General features: G+C 38.2%; 1 protein-coding gene across 1 annotated transcript in view; it reads left to right on the forward strand.

The window, feature by feature from the left end:
- Positions 1–21,574, forward strand: part of LOC148374574 (laminin subunit alpha-3-like) — a 107,768-nt gene that overhangs the window by 75,984 nt on the left and 10,210 nt on the right. The window contains exons 45-70 of the mRNA XM_088338082.1: positions 550–606; positions 678–829; positions 1,494–1,604; positions 1,803–1,914; positions 2,484–2,648; positions 2,739–2,935; positions 3,853–3,969; positions 5,326–5,480; positions 8,760–8,901; positions 10,438–10,537; positions 10,603–10,719; positions 10,793–10,963; positions 11,388–11,539; positions 11,614–11,808; positions 11,877–12,025; positions 12,099–12,261; positions 12,353–12,480; positions 12,863–13,004; positions 14,335–14,430; positions 14,502–14,659; positions 14,724–14,841; positions 15,817–15,957; positions 16,031–16,161; positions 17,935–18,069; positions 18,143–18,263; positions 21,119–21,252. Coding sequence (XP_088194208.1) covers positions 550–606; positions 678–829; positions 1,494–1,604; positions 1,803–1,914; positions 2,484–2,648; positions 2,739–2,935; positions 3,853–3,969; positions 5,326–5,480; positions 8,760–8,901; positions 10,438–10,537; positions 10,603–10,719; positions 10,793–10,963; positions 11,388–11,539; positions 11,614–11,808; positions 11,877–12,025; positions 12,099–12,261; positions 12,353–12,480; positions 12,863–13,004; positions 14,335–14,430; positions 14,502–14,659; positions 14,724–14,841; positions 15,817–15,957; positions 16,031–16,161; positions 17,935–18,069; positions 18,143–18,263; positions 21,119–21,252 — 3,559 coding nt within the window. The remainder of the gene's footprint in view (positions 1–549; positions 607–677; positions 830–1,493; positions 1,605–1,802; positions 1,915–2,483; positions 2,649–2,738; positions 2,936–3,852; positions 3,970–5,325; positions 5,481–8,759; positions 8,902–10,437; positions 10,538–10,602; positions 10,720–10,792; positions 10,964–11,387; positions 11,540–11,613; positions 11,809–11,876; positions 12,026–12,098; positions 12,262–12,352; positions 12,481–12,862; positions 13,005–14,334; positions 14,431–14,501; positions 14,660–14,723; positions 14,842–15,816; positions 15,958–16,030; positions 16,162–17,934; positions 18,070–18,142; positions 18,264–21,118; positions 21,253–21,574) is intronic.

The following is a 21,574-nucleotide window of genomic DNA, read 5'->3' on the forward strand; positions in this document are numbered from 1 at the left end:
GCAAGAAGTTTTGAGCCCCCGATGTTTCAGTGATATTATCACACGATTGTGGTCACTCGGGGGCCAGCCACACACTTGCCAGATAGAGGAAGCAACACAAGAAAATGGGTCTCCTTGTTGTGTGGACAAATATCTGATTAAAGGCATTCCTGCCATCTAGTGCTGATTTATCATAGTGAAATTATTTCCAGAGGCTTTATGCCAAAGGCTTAAAATGTTTTTTTCTTTTTTTTTTTTCAATAAAAAGATAACACCTTTTTTTACGTTTCGGCACTCAGGGAAAATGCTTCTAAAAAGTATTTTTGGATACATGTTATGGCATTGAATGAAAAGAATAATTAAACCTAATTATTGTCTTTGTTATTATATATTTCTATACATTTATTGCAATATGAATTTTATTTGTATTTTTTTTTTCTATCTCAAGTACTCCCCAGAGTGCAACCATGTACTTCTGCTGCGGTCCATCAATTTATTTTGTTGCATAGTAACAAAACATTATGTTGCGCTTATAAATCTTCTATATCCTTTACATTTTTGCTTCTGCAGTTTGCAAGAGCACGCTGGAGCCTGGAGACATCAACTCAGCAGATGACAGTTGTCAAGGTAGAAGAAATAAAAATCTCAGAAACTTGTGCCTTTCCATCACGTGACTTTCAACGTTTTACTTTTTTCAGAATGTGATAACTGCGCCCAGACTTTACTACAAGACTTGGAGAAGTTGGACTTTGTTCTGCTGCGGCTCAAAACTCAGATGGACAACGCCTCTGCTAGCGCCTCCTCCCAAGAAAGCCTCAGGAAACTAGAGCGATCCTTATCAGATACCAAGGTAACAAAAAGAGTCCAGTAACTACAGTGAAGAAGTTTCACTTGGGATAGAGAATTCTGATTGACAAGTTGAGGCGGATTTGATCCCATGCCGAAAGCCCCTAGTGCAATGTACACACTTGTCATATATTCATACTATGTACATATTCAGCACTTACAAATGCACCTGTTGACACTTGTGCAAAATTCCAGGATGGGTGTGCTTATGCTAACATTCCACATAGAATCAGCAATGAGTAATCACAGTCTATTATGCTTATCATTGGGCCTCAACTTTAGACCTGGACAACACTCCAAAAATTGACTTTATATTTTCTGTTTTTCACAAAAATATGTTAATCTGAAATCAGCATCATATTTTGGTCCTACAAAACCTTTATTGGTTAGATCATCAAAGCATTTGTCACAAGACCAAGTTTATTTCAACAAAATCACATTTGTTAAGTATTGCAGGGAGATGGATTCAAGTAGAGAAAAGGGGGGAAATGACAGAAAAACAGGCCAAAAATCCAACCAAGGCATTGGCTCCGAGGCTCCCAAGGCTCCTAGGACAAGACTCTTTAACCACATATTTTTTTTGTTATTTAAGTATTTAAACATGTTAATTTTTTACACTCTTTCCATTCACCATTGTAATGTTTTAACTAATAATTATTATTTCCCAGAACCTGGTGAATACATTCAGAATTACTGTCAATGGCCAAAATTCCAGGGTGAAGCAACTAGAAGATGACATGTCAACTCTTTCCGAAGATATTGCCGCTTTACAAGACAAGGTAAAAAAACGTGTATTAATTTGGCTAAAATACCTTACTGTCTTTCATGTTAACAAATAATAGTAATTTTCATTCACTTATTTCAAACACCTACATTTGGCAGATTTGCCATTACATAAATATAAAGAATTATCTATTTTTGGAGCACGTAAACAAATTCATGAAGAACAAATGAGTCTACTTAATATGTTCACTTAGGCTGACAAAACAGCTGTTGATGCTGACAAAGCTGTTCTAGGTGTGGAAAAAAACAACAAGAGAGCTCAGGATTTGTCCCAAGAGATAAAGAACATGCTGAAGAAAATCCAAGGTGAGGCTCCTGAGACATTCATTACATGTGAACAATTTTGTCTGATTCAGATTCAGTTATACTTTATTGTCATTCTAGTACACGTGTATACAGAACGAAATGTCGATACATCTGACCCGCACAGTTTCCTTGAATGTACAGATATAAATAAAACGTTGTATTGAGTTGGAGGATTGAAGTACTAATAATATACTAAATAATTATGCTATGTATAGTATTATACAATAGTGCAAAGAGTGCAAGAGTAGCAGCTAACCAGATGTGCAAAATGGGAAGTCAGGTAAACAAGTCACTGTACAATAACAATAACACTGTAGTACTATAGTGCAGAGGAGAACAGATGTGCAAAGGAGTGGCTAGGTATATAGAACAGATGTACAGATTAGCAGCAGTTTAGACTTACTATGTGTGTGATTGACCATTTAACAGTCTAATGGTCAGGGAGACAAAACTATTGCAGAACCTGGTGGTCCTGCACCGCACACTGCAGTACCTCTTCCCAGAGGCTAGCAGAGTGAACAGTCCATGATGATGGTGAGAGGGGTCCCTAATTATGACTGTGTTTCCAGGCTTACTCGATCAACTGAAGGACGCAGATTCTGGCACCACGCTGCCTAGCGGGGATGCGGCCAAGATGCTTGAGGATGCTCAACGCATGGTAAAGGAGATGGAGAACAGGAACTTCACACCGCAGAAGACTGCCGCAGACAAGGAAAGGGATGAAGCCAAGAAACGTAGGACATACTTCATGATTGGAGAGTTAGCTTTAAAGAGACAAACCATAATAAATCATTTACTTGCCTTTATTTTACTTTCTTATCCAGTCCTGGACTACATTAAGGGAGACTTAAGTAAGCAATTGGACCAGAGCGAGGACTCGGCAGCAAAGATGAAAGAGCAACTAGAGGACTACGACGCTAAATTAAAGGAGCTTGACAAGTCTCTGAAGCATGCCACAGACTTAGTGAAGAAAGCCACCGCGCAGAATGGACTCAACGCTCAAGCTCTACCTGAGCTGCTGGTAACCAGACAAACTCCACATTCAAACAGTATTTTGTAGCTCAGCACTGAAACAATGATGGAAATGTGCTTTGTTGCATTATCCCCACCCAAAAGCATACCTACCTACCTACCTACCTACCTACCTACCTACCTACCTACCTACCTACCTACCTATCTATCTATCTATCTATCTATCTATCTATCTATCTATCTATCTATCTATCTATCTATCTATCTATCTATCTATCTATCTATCTATCTATCTATCTATCTATCTATCTATCTATCTATCTATCTATCTATCTATCTATCTATCTATCTATCTATCTATCTATCTATCTATCTATCTATCTATCTATCTATCTATCTATCTATCTATCTATCTATCTATCTATCTATCTATCTATCTATCTATCTATCTATCTATCTATCTATCTATCTACCTACCTACCTACCTATCTATCTGTATATTATAGTGCTAGACTACCTAAAGAAAAAAAGGAAAGAGTTTAATGACGCTGATTGTATCAATTTACTATTTAATTTTGGATTTTACAGGCCTTATTAAAAACAAAAACAAACGGTCATTTCATGCGGGGATGAGTATATTTGTTCAACGAGCAAAGTTTTTCTTTAAAAATGATATATAAATCCCCATTAAATGAAAGACGGCACCATCAGTAAACTATATTTTATTTAGCAAAAAAGGGCTAAAATAAATTCAAGGAAAAAATAAATAAAAGCAATTTTCTATGATTCACTAAACTGCACAAAAAAAGTACAAGAAACACCGTACAATGAAAATAAATACCGGATGATTCCTGGTGTATGAATCAAAATCATCTTAGGGACCTAAGAAAACCTTCTCGGGGGCCGGAAGTGGTCCGAGGGCCTTGACTTTGACATATGTGTTCTCAAGGGACATGTTTCTTATAGGATCGCATCAAGAACCTAAAGAATGAACGCAAGATTGTCAAGGACCAGCTGGCAACGGCGGCAAATGAGCTGAAGAAAATAGAAGATTTAGTCAAAGGACTGAACAACAACAAAACGGTGCGTGTCAAGTGTGTTGTGTATTTGTTTTGCAAGAGACAAATTCAGAACTGTCAAAAAGGTGGTGTGTGTTAACAAGTTTTCTCTCCATATGTAAATATATATTGTTGTACAAAGACTGACCTACAACAGGCAGCATGGTGCCATGAGCACATCCAGACCAAATAATATACAAGAAAGAAGAAATTGTAGCTATAACAAATTTCTCCATTTTGTTGTGGTTATGTAAAAGCAACTTATCTCTCTAGTGTTTTCCCAAAATTAATTTAAGATATTTTTCTCATAAGGGGAACACTACATTTGATACAGAAATGGACAGGTTTACAAAGATAGTTAGATCATGAACAGACATAACACGTGCTACCAAATAGTACAAACCTACTACAGTACACGAGTTTATAGCAAAATACGAAATAGGCATTTTCTCTGAAGTCAAGTCACATTTATTTTATTATATAAAACTACAAAAATTGAAAAGTAAAACAAGCAATGTTAACGTTTGTATTGAAAATTGTTAAGTCTAAACTTGAATAGACACTCTTAATAAGGAGAGAAGACGTCAATGGAAGGAGAAACGGGAGAGAAGCTTTCAATTAGGAAAAGTTACATCCCGTCTTTGTGCACTCTTTTATTTATTCTTCAAGGTTACAATAACATAATAATTCTAAGGGGTGTGTTATCAAGGTACAACAAACAACAAACAACAGTAATAGTCAAAATTAGGAACTGGCATTCTATGAAATCTCTCTAGCATGTGTCCAAAATTACAAACAAATTAAACACAGCAACAATGGTGTTTATTTATGGTGCATTAGTGATATCTGCTAAACAATTGCAGTAACAACAGGTTTAAAGCACTTTCAACCTAAAAAATGGCGCTCTTGGGAAAAACTATCAGAATGTTCACAATCTGTTTTAAAATATGATTTTGAAAGTTTGAGCGTTCAGCAAAGCATATTTCCGAGGTAAGTTAATTTCCTGTGACAGAACCTATATGTGACATCATAGGATAATCACTCATGATAGTTTTTTTTTAAATATATACAATGATCAAAGAGTTTGACTAAGAAGGAAGAACAAGGTTACATTTTAATAGCGTTGCTTCTTAGCCTTGATATTGTGAAACCTCCCCAAAGATGAACATTGACATTCATACTGACCTCTAAGTACACCCCGATGACTAAAAACACACCAAGAATTTGGGAATATTATTGCTAGCGTATGATAAATGATGTGAGACAAGCCGGCAGGTCCTGACATGCAGTCCTAGCAGATAGAAATCACTGCGTTTCTTCAATGCGGCTTAGGCGAGGTCTCAAGAAACTATTGAATAGTGTTTGCCTTTGCCCTCGGCAGGTGTACGAAAAGTTGGCCGCCGAACTGGATGGCGGCAAGTCAGACCTAACTGAGAAGGTTAGCCAGATCACCAAAGTGGCCGCCAAAGAGGACCTGGTGGCGGACGCCGAGGACCATGCCAGGAATCTAAAGAAATTGTCCAAGGAACTGGAGGAGTAAGTTCTTTAGCCGATAGAACATAAGGCTCAGGCAAGGGAATTTGTCCTCCGAGTCCGTTTTTTTTTACATTTTTCCTCTCCAACTCAACTACAGTTCATCAACAAGCTCTGTAGAATTCCGATAATGGTCCAGTTCATCGAATCAGTGTGTTGAAGGAGTAGAATTGGGAAATCGGGCAGGATCAGGTTTCTATACCCTGATTCTGAAGACACCCAATGCAACAGTGCCCCAAAATCCAAATATTGATGAGCCTCAAACTAAGAGATTTAATTAAAAGGAAATAGAAAAACATAATATATTAGTTGTTTTAAATCATGTTTTTTCATTTAAAATGTATTTTTTAGGTTTAGGTATGTACATTCTTTTTTTACCAGTATTTAGGATTTTTCCCACTATTTTCACTTATTTAGAGAAATTTAGAATATGGAAGTGTACATACTTATAGTTCACTTAAGGTATTTGCGCATCCATCAATTTAGTCGAGATACGTTCTGGACGATAGTTCGTAAGTTGAATTTGTTCGTAAGTTGCTTCAGTGCTATATTTTGTATGGAATGTATGTTTACAGCTTGTATTAGTAACTTGTATTGTTTTCCACTGAAAAATTAACGTTTAATAAAAGAATACGCTTTATAAAGATGAAAAAAGTTAAGGTTAACTTACTTTTGGAAGATGTGTCAGGCGGGACGGAAGGAAAACTGAGATCACTTGCACTCGTTTATTGTTTTTTATTGGAAGGAAGGAATGACAAGACGTGAATCTTCGATCCGTTGTTTGACAGATTGTCGAGACTTGACAGGCGGGTGAAGGCTTGGCGGGAATGGTCGCGGACAGGTGTAGTCGTCGTGTTGTTGGTTGGGGCTGGAGAAGAAGGGCGTCGTTGTGTTCGGAAGAGAGATCAGGAGTCAGGCGGGCAGGGTAGGTCGTAGGCAAATTCGGAAACGGGTCGGCAACGGAGATCTGGTAGAAAAACAGGAGGCAGGCAAAGAGTCGGACATACGGGCTTTCTGAGCGGATAGCAACAGATCGCATAGTATAATCGGATAAAGTGTTACCGTACAGGGTGCGCCAATCAGCTGTCTTGGCTGTTGGCGCCAAATCCTGAACACAGGTGTTCCCGATCCGGGTGATTGTGACAAGATGAGCTTCAAGTTAGGTGACTTCCTCCTTCCTAGTGGAAAGTGGCCAATAAAAAAGCGATCCAACCATTTTCTCAACAACATCAAGCCTTCTTTTTCCACTTTCATTTCAAAAGAAACAGCAAAACTCGCCTCTTCTTCACACTTTACACCAACCACTTTAAATGGATGCACGAGATATTAAACAATAAAAATGTAAAACGAAAGTATAGTATGTTTACACACGAACTAGGAAGAGGAAGCGGATTTCTTTTTCGGGTGGACGCTGGGTGACCTCTCACAGCGCAACCACACGCCGGTAGCGGTGGAAAGAAACACTACAGCAATGTCTTGTACTTGAAAAAAGGTACACACAATACAAAATTTAACTTACAATACGTCCGAATATTTTTCGACATTCCGAAAAAAAATGGTCGTATCGATCGTTTTTTGTAATGTTTTTAAGTAAGCGGGCGTCTATATATGCAGTTTTGCATACTTGCTTTTATTTTGTTGAATGTTATAAAACATTGATGAACGGGTTTATTTTCTATTTTGTTTTTTGGTCAAAAAGAGCAAAACGTTCTTTTTGTTAAATCCATGTTTTTCAGAGATGGGTTTGACATGTCAGAGCAAGTGTTTTATTGTTTGTGTTAGTTTTACTTTAGTAAAAATGTGGTTTATTTTCAAAAATATAATCCATTATTTTGAAATAATCATTCATATTTTTTAAACAATTTGTTAATATGTTTTTAAAAAAAGGCTATTCTTCACATTTGATTTATGTAAAGGCAAGTCTGGATCAAATTGGAGCATTTAAGATATTTAAAAAAAAACTTTAGTTCTTTCTAATAACAAGCTCAATGATAAATGATAAAGTAATTTTTATTTGAAATTTTACAATCATTGAGGTCAAGTATATTATTGTATTTGTTGTTGTACTATGCCAGGGGTGTCAAAGTCAAATGGACGGAGGGCCAAATAAAACATTTGGCTACAAGCAGAGGGCCGGACTGTCCAATCTTTACTGAAACCAAGATTTAACCTACTGAAAACACAACAAATATATTACAATATGATTGTATAAATAAAGCAATATTTTCTTATGACTCTGTCAGTCATTTTTAATTTCAGCAGGCACAAAATACAAATGTCCTTTATATAAAAAACTCATAACATATCTCATAACAACAACTCATAACCATTTTCTATCATTCAATCATCTGAAATTATTAAAAAGAAATATTGCCTCGAAATACAATAAAATAAAGTGCAAAAATCTCTTGTTACTTAAAACCAAAAGCAATCAACACACTGGACCTCATCTGTCCTGCTCAAATGTACATTGACTTTCCTTTCTGGGCTTTCTCTGGGTTAGTGTGAAAAAAAGGAATTACTGATTAACAAATAATAACAATCAAAAGTCATTTTCTCTGCTAAATAGGAGACAATTTTATCAAAAGACTGTTGTCCACATCAAGATCTATTTTCCATGAAAAGCCGAAAAACAAGAAACACTCCCAGGACAGAGTCGGCAAACAAAAACAACTTGGTCAACATAGACAATAAAGCTTTGAAAGTCCCGAGGGGAACAACAAAAAACAAGACCTTCTTTATGTGCATATTTAACTTTTAAACTTGAACTGAGTAAAAACTTCAAATGTGTAATTGCACAGGAAACATTACTGTATTATTACTGTATTTACATACATTTATATACAGTACTGTATTACTACAACTCTACATTACTTGTTTGAGGCTGACGCTGATACTTTTCCAGCTACCTCCGTGAACATGTACTCCAACTCCCACCTTGTTTGAAAGCCCCGGTTTTCAGTGTCCACCTTCCGTTTAGCCATTGTTGATGGGTATATGTTGGCTAATTTTTGCTGTTATGCTAATGACTGCTGCTGATCGACTGCTGAATAAATCAAACCGCCTCCCGCTTTGCTCCCGCTCGGCGCGTCCCCGTTGCATTGTGGGAAATGTAGTATTCATGCGTACTGCGGGCTGCTGGCTTGCAGCGGTCTGCGGGCCGGATCTAATAATATATTGATATCGTCACGCGGGCCAGGTAAAACCCTCTCGCGGGCCTAATGTGGCCCGCGGGCCTTGACTCTGACATATGTGTACTAGGAGATGTGTTTTTTTCCGCAGTGCCGTAAAGACGGCAAGAGATCGGCCCGAGGTTCGCAACGCTAATGATGCCATTGACGCCTACAAGAACATTACGGACGCCATTAAAGCCGCCGAGGCAGCCGCAAACCAGGCCAAAGAAGCCGCCGACAATGCCTTGAATGTAAATATCTGAATGTTCTCTCACTGTGTTTTTATATTGATATCTTATCATCAAATACATTTAAAAGAAAAATATAATTTTCATTGTAACACCACGAGACGTTTTATTCACATTAGAGTTTTCATTACAATGTTTTGGATCAAAATTACAACTTGGAAACTGAGAATTTATTTTTGGATTACCAAATTAATTTGATTTTAACGCACACTTTTGTGTAATAGGCACCGCTATTTTTCGATTACTAAAAATGTTGCTTCCTTTTTCTCAGCGATTGGTTGCCCCTGGAATTGAACTCGGATTGCGGTGGTGAGAGCACCAATTCTAACCGCTGGACAACCAGTAGTGTAGATTACATTCTAAATGGCAGTATTTTTTGTTTAATGGTCATACTACTTTGAGTCATGGTACCAGAGAATGTTAATTTCGGTTTGGTCCTCGCATGCAATGAGAATAAATTAAAATATATTATATGTTAAGAACAGTACCAAATTTATTGACATTGTAACATATGAAATCCACAACGAAATTAACATTTGTCTCTGTTACCGACTAAAGATAGTGTGATAATTCGATAAAAACTAATGCCTTTTTATATGTCATCTATATCACTGGTTGTCCAGTGGTTAGAGTTTGTCGCTCTCATGGCTTTGACCTGGGTTCGATTCCCGTTACAGTCACCGTTTTGTGATAATAAATAAATTCCACGGTAACATGGTAAAACCTTGTGTACAATGTGCACCCAAACTTTGAGGTTTTTTGGTGGTAAAAAAAAGGGTGTTATACACAGAAAATACAGTAATTGGTGGCGAGGTCACAATTTTAAACACAGTTTTTCCTGTGAACATTGTTTAATTGTATGTTTGTTGTAGAGTTTTTAAATCATCACTTCCAAGTCTCCCAAATTGTCTTGTTTTCCGCAGGATGGAAAAAATTACCTCAATCCCTTTTGGAGATGAGAGCAACTGTAAATTTAAGATTGACACATTTAGAAAACAATTACTTTTTAAATCAATCTTTGAGGGACAATTTAGATCATGAATAAACAAAGAACAGATATACGTTGGTTTTTTTTTGCATTACAGTGAAAACATCTAAATATGAAAAATTCCAATTTTAGATATTAATTAAATAGCCAAATATTCTATTAAAAGGACAATTTGCATTATTTGAACACGAGACGTAAAAAGTAGAATACAAACTACGAAGATTCAAAGTGACCAAACCGCAACAATTGTGTTCATATTTTTCTCCCAGCCTTTCGTTAGTTTTCTGAATACCCAAGCAAGATGGCGCACAAGGATGTCAGCTCCCTCTAGGAAGAGCTCACGATAGGAAAATAAAAAATGCAAATTCCTTGGCTGGCGTGTATTTTAAAAAAAGCATGTTTATATGATACTTAGTATTTTTTTAACTATTAAGAACAATAATAATACACAGTGTCCCTATAATTTTGATCATCATTGCATGATCAAATGTACATGTCATTATACAAAAATTAATACATTGCAATTTCCAAATGAATGTTTGTTTTATCAGAACGTGAAAAAACAACAACTGGCAGAAAGAGCAAGAGACCTGAATGAGACCGGCGGTGAACTGGTGCAAAATGCGCTACAAGCCCAGAGTTTGCTAGAAGGTAATCATCTGCTCCTCTCATATTCTCTTACAACCACAGGCTCACCTGTCCTTTCCCTCTCTCAGATGCGGCCAACGAAATTCCAGACATCAAACGACGCCTGCAGAATGCAGACAGGAAAAAGGCCGAGCTCGAGGCCGACCTTCTGGATGCGCAGCAGCAGCTGGACGACATTAGGAGAGGTAGCGCAGCCTCAGTTGTGACATTTGAGTTTGCCGGAATCTCAATCTTTTTGCTCTCTTGATCCCCGCTCAGAGGACATTTTGGGTATGATCGACGAGGCCAAGAGGAAGGCCGCCGCTGCTAACAACTCGGCCATCGACACCATGGACAAGCTGAATGCTATCAAGAGGGAAATGGACAAGATTAACATTGGCCCTGGAGATTCCAACCTTGACGGGCTTTTGGATGATATGGACCAGACAGGTAAGGAAACAAACAAAAATTGGCATTTAGGTCTGGGTGGTTAGCAGTCTTTGGTGTGTTACTAGTTACAGCTACTAGTTACTTTGTTTGAATAGTAATTGCGTAAAATAACAAAGTTATTCATGTTAACTATTTGATTACATAAAATTATAAGTGTTTTAAGTTTTTGCGTCATTATTTTAGCTGAATTTTGTTTTTTAAAACTAGGCTGCAAAACAATCTAGGCAATTATAACATACAGTGTGTATCCCATAAAATTTAGAAATCAATTTTATTTTTGTTTTTTTCCCCCAAAAAATCAGTGAATTCATTTTTCATCACATCAAAAAATATTTCAGTTTTAATTTTTAAATAGAATTGCCCAGGCCTTATTCAATAAGGATGTCATATTTATACAAACCTCTGTTTTGCTGACTGTTTTCAGTTAAGAACCTTTTTAGCACCATCCCATCATTGAACGACAAAATCACAGAGGTGGAGACGTTGACTTCGCAGTTCGCGCCACTAAAGAACATCACTGACAATGTCAAGAACCTCAAGGAGCTCATCAACCAAGCGCGCGACGCGGCCAGCAGGGTGACGTCTCCCTCCTCGCAAAAGTCATGCGATATCCTTCCAGCCTTGTAACAACTATCCTGCTTTTTCTCCAGATTTCCATACCTATGAAGTTCCCTGGCAACGGCCACGTGCAGCTGCATCCGCCCAAGAACCTGGACGAGCTGAAGGCCTTCACCGACTTGTCCCTGTCCCTGCAGAGGCCCGACGGCAGGGGTGACGGAAGACGTAGGCGCAGGCAGGCCGCCGACAAAGGAGACATGTTTGTCATGTACCTCGGCAACAAGGATGTGAGTAAAGGGGAGGGCGGGACTTTTGGACGGAGAAATTGAAATCTTGAAAACGAAACCATCTCCAGCCCTCCAAGAACTACATCGGTATGGTCCTGAGGAACAACGTGCTGTACGGCGTCTACAAACTGGACGGAGTGGAGCACATGATGAAGACAGACTCCATCACCACATCGCCGTCCGAGCCGGCCAAGTTCGACCAGGTCGACCTGCACAGGTAAAGTGAAGAAGTGGTGTGACTTTTTTAGACAAAAGTTGTGCATATGCAAATAACGTGTTATTGTTTGTAGAATATATCAAGATGCCGAGTTGATCCTCACCAAAGACATCACGTCAGACACTCCCGGGATTCCTATCCTGGCCGCCAACAAAGTCGACCAAACCAAAAACCTTCTGGAGCTGAGCCCAGAGGACTTGGTTTTCTATGTGGGAGGCTACCCTTCTGACTTCACTGTGAGATCACAACGACACCTCTCAGCAGAGGTCACGCAAATACAACCTGGTCTGAGATTTGAATCCGGCCTTGCTTTTTTTTTCTTTCCAGCCTCCACCGTCTCTCAACTACCCCATGTACAAGGGCTGCATCGAGATGGCCTACTTGAATGACAAAGTCGCCAGCCTATATAATTTCAAAAGCAAAGACAACATCAATTTAGAGACGCCGTGTAAGAGGTCAGTGGCAGTTAGTGTGAAACTGTGCGTGAAGTTGTTAACACATCATTATCTTTTCTGTTATATTTTTCGTCTGCAATTTAAAGGGACCATGTGTATTTTTTGACCACTGTATGTCGCTGTATTGTGTAGCGCAAGCAAAAATGAGTGTTACAAATCACAAGTAAGATTAAAAACTTCATACCATTTTACTTATATTTTTTTCACTCAACCTTTTGCACTGTTTTTGGGTACCAATAGTTGCAAGGACAATTACGTTAAATCAATATTAATGGGCCCTTTGTCCCGTCCAAAAATGTAGTGTATTTAAAAAGTAATACATTTTGTTTAAACTTTGAATCTGTTTTTAATATAATCGATGTGATTGTTATGTTGTACGTAGGTATGTCTCCCCATTGGGCTTTTACCTCCAAGGCACCGGTTATGGACGCGTGAATATCGACAGGAGGGGAGCAGCCCTCCGCATTGACATATCCGTCATGACACATGCAGAAAACGGGCTGCTTTTGTTCATTGGGAATGAGGTAAGTTATTCATGATATCAATTTGTGAAATATGCTCCGTGGCACTTTCTTTGCTAAAAAATTAAGAAACCATATCTTTTGAAAAACTAAACCTGAAAGTGTTTTGCGTTTAGGTAATAAAATATTAGGTACTGTATTGGGGAAAAAAATATCATTTTAGAATTTAAACTTGGGTTTTCCCAGCTTCAGTTTAACTAGACATTATTTTCATTTAATAGTTTTTGAGTTAGTCAGGTAATGCTAATTTTTGGCATGTTATTACATCATTTACAAAGGCTGTCTAAAACATGTTTTAAAAACTAATTAACCTTTAACTCTGGAATCACAACAACTTCAACTATCAAGTTTTGACTTTAACAGCATTAAGTAAACATATTGAGACCGTGTCAGTTTATGCCAAGTACTAACATGAAAATAGTTTTTTTATCCTGACATTCTTTTACTTTATTTTTCTCTTTTAAGTCATTATTAGGTCTTTATCCTGGAGTGACATGTCTAATGTTAAAACAATGTTCACTAAGTTTTTAGATTTTATAAGCAAAAGGTTTGCAGTGCTTGGCAATCAGAGTCGCGACCTCGTAGCTCGCCTTTGTAGCATTTTAATTTGACTTGCAGGGTCTTGAAAAAAGCGCTGCTACGCCGTTCATTTCCAGAAAGCTTTTTGTAGTCAGCATGTTTTGTCTGGCAGTGCCTCTTGATATTCTATTCTTTGAAGCCACAGTTTCTTGGCAAATTAGGCAGTTGATCAGGATTTCGGTGAGAAAATATCCCAATTTCCACTTTTCAGTAAGCGTTGTCCCACGCAATCAACTTTTCTTTTTTTACTTACACTCCCCATGTCAAAAATGAGGAGGTTATTATTTTTGGGGGGTAGAATTTTAAGTTGGAATTAAGAAAAAAAATTGTCATTGGCTTATGTTCAATGGTGTTGACATCTTGATTCAAAATTTCAAAATGGCCAAACCCAGAGATCAGCAAAAATTGGTGGATTTAATTTCTTAAACTCAAATTTTTCAAACACAAAAGGCCACATAAAGGATCCATACAAAATGAAAGGGAATCAAATCAAATCGAAATATCAACTTTAACATGATTTATTGCTTGTTGTGAATTATTTATTACGAGAAATGGAAAGTAAAGAAAAACATCATTTTAATTTTGAGCCACTCTAAAATATTTACGACTTGCTTATAAGCCAGTATCAATCTAATTTTCATAAAAACAGCATTTTTTTAGTCTTTTGTGTTCGGACTGTGACATGTAAAGGGGCAGTAAATCTGTTTCAATTCTGACACAAACCTTTGAATCACTCTTTTTCTCCTCGCAAAAGGAAAAATACTTCACTTTGACAATAGAGAAGGGTGTTGTCCACTTGCGTAGCAACCTGCTTTCAGAACCAGCCACAAACAACATAAAAACATTCCCGGTGAGTCCAAGCGTAACTTCAATTACATTGCAGTTTTATTGGTTTGGTCAAATAGCTATTTTTTTCCACAGAAACGCGACTGGGTGGATATCCTCATCATTTTAACCAACAGAGGGAAGTTTGCTGCCCGCATTGCCAACAAGGAAGTGGCCTCGGCTCAAGCCCAGTTCGCCAGCACTGACTTCACGGAGTACTACATTGGTGGGGCGCCCCTAGCTATGCGGGAAAGGTAAGCATGCGTTATAGTTGCTTTTTGAGCTCGGCGTCGAACTCACTTGGCTCTTTGCCGATAGGTACAACATCACCATGCAACCTTTCAAAGGCTGCTTGAACAACGTGAAGCTCAACCAGAACTTTAAACTCATCGACGAGGAAGTGGGCATCAGCAGAGGTTGCCCCAAGGATTCCCTGGTAAATCTCAATTAACCAGATCAGCGATGTTGGGAGCGTTACTGAAAAAAGTACAGTTACTAGTTACTTCATTCAAAAAGTAATTGAGCTACCTCCAAAAATCACGGACCACTTTACCACCAAGTTCCCGGGCTGTCATGGATAAGTACAGCCTGGCCGCAACCAATCCCTCTACAAGCCCTTTTTTGGGTAGGGGTTTGCCCCCCTCATTTGAAACAGATAGTACTGGTTTCCATGGTTACCACTAGCAGAAGAATCGCCCTGATCTGACTCATAGACCGCACCTTTATCATCTAGTTGCTGTTGTATTTAGGTGTAAAGGTTCATCTCACTCTTCAGAGATGAGCAAGACCTCAGCATTACTGACACCAAAAGGTAGCGCATCACTCTAAAAGTAATTATTTAGTTCCGCACTACACTCTAAGCAATTCGAACCCCTAAAACTGCCACATACTAAAATAAATAGAAGGAACAGTGTACACCAACCTCTGGAAGCGGTGACCCTTCAGATTTATTGGCCTGTGCTATTTTGAGAGCTTACAAAAAAACACAGCTGAGACACTTCATATCAATTTTGTCTTGTCTTCACACCACTTGAATATTTCCTTTCCAATTCCGAGTAATATCCAAGTTGTTTAAAAATTAAAAGATTTAGCATTTATTTTCCGTAAAATCAGTGCTCACGTTTGCCCCATTGATTTTGTTGTATCTGCATTGAGGGTCGTCTGTTTCTTAGAAAGGCGAAGACGAAACTGTTTATGAACAGAAAACGTGATTCGTAATCTGTTTCTAAAAAGTAGAGGAATGATGCACCATGTTGTAATGACAGTTGAATAACAAATGTTTTCAATTACACGTTACTGTAATCGTTATCAGGAGAAGTAATCACGTTCCAACACTGCAGATCAGTATCAAGAAATCAAAGGGCAGAGATTGGTTGCTCGTGATCGTTTATGGTTGGTCGTTTATGTGCAGACCTCCCGCAAAGCTGAGTTCAGCCCCGGAAGCTCCCTGTCGGCGGATCTTTCAGACTTCAGCCTGGCTGGCGACGTGTCGCTCTCACTGGGTTTCAGGAGCAGCGATAACGAGGGCATCCTGTTGCAATCCCAAAAAGCCGTCAGTCCTGGAACGATCGCCCCTTCTCTCGCATTGTCCTTAACTTACCTTCTGAATCGTTTTGTTCTTCCAGGCTGAGGGGATTCATCTGGCTTTAAGAAATGGCAGCCTGGTTGTCTCTCTCAACAACAAGATGCGGATTTCGAACAAGAAATACAACGATGGCCGCTGGCATTATTTGACTGTGTCTAGAAAGGCCGGCAGGTATGAAATGAACATGCTAGTCGTTTTATTGTTAATACAGAAAAATACGAATTGTCCGTAAAATAATTCAGCATACACAGTATGAATCACACAATGCCCAAAATGCATCATAATACAAAAACACTACATAAATTATGTTGGAATATAAGTGCAATGCTGATCCTACTACAAATACTCAACTCTTGTAGTTACTTATATTGTTACGGAGTAGGAAATTAAAACTATTAAGTAATTTAAATCAGTTTATTTTATTTAACATTATTCCAGATATTCCATTATACAGAAATACATTAAACGGAGATAACTTAAAACTATTCAAAACGGGGAACGATTATGTCGTAATTAAAGTATCCTTAGTTTTTCTCTGAGGTTATATGCAATAAAAGACGTAACCATTTTTCATTATATTTTCTGCACCCCCAAAAAATAGTCTTTTGTCATACATTAATCATATACAAGGTGCACTGGACTATTTCGGCGAATGGAATTAAAACTACAGTAAGAGAAACCATATTTATTTGATTGTTTTCTTTTGACCTAAGAAAAAACTCAAAGTTTGGGTGCGCGTATACACATGGTTTTACGGTATGCATCAAAGCAATGATGGACCAGTCGAGAAATATCGCTGGACAAAATCGCAAAACATTGTATGCGACGGGAATCAACATATGAAAATTATGAGATTTTACCTCACTATCACACTATTTTTACCCAAGGTGCCAGAGACGAGCGGAGAAGATACAAAGTTGTCCTCAAAGATACAAATCAAGGTTTAAAAAAAAGAACGATGAGGGAAACAACTCTTTGGCGTATCTGATGATAAATCTTGATTTATATCTTTCAGGACAACCTTCTCCTTTCTCCATTCTCTAAAAATCGTCTCTGGTACAGTGAATAAAAACAATGTGATGATGAGATAAAAGCGAATGCCTTTTTTAGATATTATCGACAACACTGGGGGTTTAGTAATTAGGACCCTGCACCTTCACCGTTTTGACTATTTTTAATCCTATTTCACAAAGTTTATCTTATTTTGGTTAGATTGATAAACTAGTGCATTATGGTAGAATACCTTGTTGAGTAATGCGTGTTTTTTTTTGTATATGAGGCGCACTGACTTGTAAGGCACCCATTCAAGTTTTTAGGTGTGCCTTGTACTGTAAAATACAAGGCATGTTACGTTCATGTGGGGAAAAAAAAATTAAAAAATGATAACATTGATTTTTTTTTTTTTTACATGAAGGCAACACTTTTGATTATTAACCGATTTATAGATCAATTTATTAAATAACTGAGGGATTTAGATGATACATACATTTTTAAAAAGGCCGATCTCGTCTTGCCCTTTTTGGCACTAATCCGGATCGTCTCGTTCACTGGTAGCGGACGACAACGTCATCCAAGATTGCTAATTTTGTTGCAGTATTCTACATTGTCTGTCTAGCAATGAAAAAATAGGTGCCACGTTATGTTTGTAAGGTTTATTATTGCTAATTGCTAGTAAGGGGAATTGCAAGCATAAATACAGGGAGCAATTGGCTGAGGTTGACAGGTATGCAATACCTTTAAAAAAATTGCTTCTGGTTTGATGATATTTTCCCATACATAGATATTACATAAATGTATAAAAAAGTCACTAATAGTATATTGTTTTGCCATTACATTGTTTGTCTAAACTTCTTCTAAATTTAGCTCTAAATTGATCAGAATAATCAGGTGTTACGATAATCAAATCCAACCTGGCCTAAAAACGGCGTCTACCGCCTTCTACAGGATGGAGATGCTTATCGACGACAGCGATAGCGGCGTGGAGCAAAGCGGGAGCGTGACCGTACCCGATTCGTCAGGAGCCATTATTCTGGGCCGTGACAAATTCAAAGGCTGCATCTCTAACCTCTATACCAGACGGTGATCTGCGTTACACAGTCTTGTCATTCCTGCACTTTCCAGTGTTTTTAAGCGCCTTTTGTTTCTCTTCAAGGCCCAGCCGCAAATACAGACCAGAGGACTTTACAGACTTCAAGTCATCTGGGGACGTCTTCATGGACGTGTGCACCCCCGACAGTCCAATCCAACAGATGATGGACCGCGTCCCCAAGAAGGTGAGCGCTGCTTTTACCTTTCACAAATCTTAATACATTTTTAAGAGCTGAGAGGACAGGAGACGTGCACACATGACCAGGAGTCAGTCCACTTGCCCAAACTGGAAGTCTGGTGTATGACACGGGCTGACCTGTGAGAAACAGTCTTCTTTCAAATACGAGGAACACTATTAAAAGAATGAACAAAGTGTCGTAGTTCCATTTGATCTTTACATGACTATGGAAATCTGTGAATATTTGATGGTTTACTAAAAGCAAAATAGTAATAGTGCCAAACTGAGTATCTGATAACCAGTACTGTATTTTCCACATTATAAAGCACACCAGATTATAAGGCTCATGCGGTACACTGGACTATAAGGCGAATTAAAGGAAAATTGCCATAAAAGCGACCGTATTGTATAATAGTTGTGCGCTTTATAATAATATACACTTATATATTTGTGCAATGATTGACCAGACGAAAAAGGTCGCTGACCTGTATGCAACGGGAAAGGAACCCGGTTCGCAGGGCCGCATACAGAAAAGGAATTACATCTTATTTCATTATCACATTATTTTTACGGTGCCATAAGCAAGTGTTAGATAATGTAGAAAACATAAAGTTGTCCTGAAAGATATAGATAAACGCAAGAAATAAAAATGAGGGAAACAACTCTGGTATATCTGATGATGAATTGGACTTTGTGTTTAATCATATCCTTCAGGACAACTTTCTGTACTTTTTATTCTTTAACATTTGTTTCTGGCCCTGTGAGCAAAAATAGTACGACATGAAATAAAATTGAATACATTTTTATATGCATCACCGGTTGTCTAGTCCTTAGGTTTTAGCTCTCACACCGCCGCAAACCACGTTCGATTCCTGTTGCATACAGTGTTTTGCGATTATGGTCAGCGATATTTTTGATCGATCAATCATTGTACATGTACTTTAGTACACCATAAAACCTCTTGCAACAATGTGTCCGCCGTATTTTGCGGTATAAAATGCGCACTTAGTTATAAAGTGTACATTCAGATTTCTAGGCGAGTCTGGGAGTTTTGAGTGCGGCTTATAGTCCATTCAGTTAATACGTTTTAGGAGAATTCCTAAGTACACATTTCTTCTTTGTCAGCCATCTTAGGTGGCCCCTACTTCCAGTTCTCTTAACCTCATTAAAGATATGTGATTTGATGTGTTTTACTGACTTTACTCTGCTGCCTCATTTCCAGAGATGAAGAAGGAGGAGCCTAAAGACACGCTGACAAGAGACTAACCATATGATTGTGTCCCATTCTTCTCTTTGCTGTCTTTATTTCAATAAAAGCATCCCCATACATAATTGTCCCGACTCGTTCAAAATTCAATAAATGAAACTTTGTTTGGTCTCTTCAAATGTCTCCATGATTAAAATGACACTCATAAATAACAAACTTTACTGAAATCATCTCATTGTCCTATTCTTTCATGTTAAGTGTAATGCAAAAGCAATCCAGAAAATGCTCAAACATTCAACAGTTCAATCCTAAATACAGTTTAGATTTTAACTTGACTCATGATGATGTGGTTCACTCACCTGAGGTGTGCGGGAAGCTTGGGTGCATTTATCTGTGAGAGATGACGAGATTGTCGCTGTTCAAACAAATGGATGAATACAAATGAAACATCTGAGTGACTCACATACGAATTCAACCTCACCCTCATATTATTTCAAAGTGAATCATACATTTTTGGGTGCTTTACAAACAGATCGGGTATTTTCCGAATCTGCATCATGTATTACAATGGCATTGTATTTTAAATGATTTGTTGAGTGGTAATAAAGTGTAATTTTCAGACATTGCATACTTGGCTTCTCAACTCCAAGTCCTCATTGGTTCAACATATCCAATTTCAAATTCTGACCCTCATGGACCAAACAGCATACAGTACACTTTTAAAATATGATTCGTGATGGCGGATTAACATCGTGGATCGTTGTAGCGTGAATCGTGAGCTGTTGTTGCTAAACATAACATAAACAGCCCTCGGCTCTTCAGAGTCGACACCTCAAAATACTTCAGAGGTTGAAATATCAGATTCAGTTTGTTTCTGGTCTCATCTCAAACACATTATATCATTTAGCCTTAATATTGTGCTCGGAATTGGCACCACTAACTGTTGGAAGCAGGTCAATTTAGACTCAGTATCACTCAGTATAGTTGATACAACATCCTAACAAAAATTATATGCATCATTAACCAAATATTTTTCCAATGGTATTTTGATTGTATGGCCCCTGAGACACGTCGTTTATCACATTTTAGAACCTTGAAAGCGGTCACTGGAGACCCTTGCACAACATAAGGGTTAAGTTCATTTGACATTATTTAGACTGGGGAGATGATAATTCACAAGTCACAGGCAGTGGCAGTAAAATCCAATCCAATTTATTTGTAAAACTCTTTTCAGAGAACGACTTGTAATTTAAAGTGCTGTGTAAAAACATTCAGTGTACAGTAAAACAATAAAATCCCGTCCTTTTTTCATCACCCAACAACCCGGGACACCTACTACACAGACACACACATTTAATGATTTTGGTCATCAAACTGAATGTTTTTGACAGAGTAATACACGCATTAATACAAAAACATTCAATATCTGTTTGTGTTAAAGAAAAACATACACCATAAAGGCTCCTACTTTATTTAATCATTGCTCATTTAGAACAAGGTTTGCCAAACACTCGTGGCCTCTCAGGCTTATCAATCCGGCCCTACATACGAAAATGGTGAAAATAAAAGACAATATCGTTTTTATGCACAGGAATCTATTGATAGGTTTCTTAAAGGGCCAGCTTTGATTACAGCATATTTGCTTGTGTTTTAAGGAAGCGGTGAGGCATGGACAGAATGAGAGCGAGACTCTGTGTGCGCAACCGGGCATGGTGACGGACGCGTATCGCATGGGAGGGCCCGTGAGCCGTTTGAGCTACAACTTGCCGCTGCAGGTGCTGCAGCCGAGGTGAGTGACTGGCAATTAGTTTTTGTTTGTTGTATTGCCGACCAGATTTTGAGTATAGTGTATCTAAGTCAGATCAGGAGGCTTCTTCTGCTACTGGTAACCATAGAAACCTGTAATGTTTCATGTGTGGGAGCAAACCCCAACCCAAAATACTGAAAGGCGCCGCCAGGCTCTACTCAACCAAAGCGCGCCTGGCTAAGGGATCTGTGTTTTCCTTTTCTTCGCATATGTTTTAGCTTCTGCATTTATCCTTGCTACCCCCAACACACACACATACAATAAAGTTTACAGTTACATTTATATGTAAATGGAACAGTTACAT

Source organism: Urocampus carinirostris, chromosome 1 (genome assembly GCF_059441175.1).
Source record: "Urocampus carinirostris isolate Australia breed hairy pipefish chromosome 1, RoL_Ucar_1.0, whole genome shotgun sequence".
Taxonomy (NCBI): domain Eukaryota; kingdom Metazoa; phylum Chordata; class Actinopteri; order Syngnathiformes; family Syngnathidae; genus Urocampus; species Urocampus carinirostris.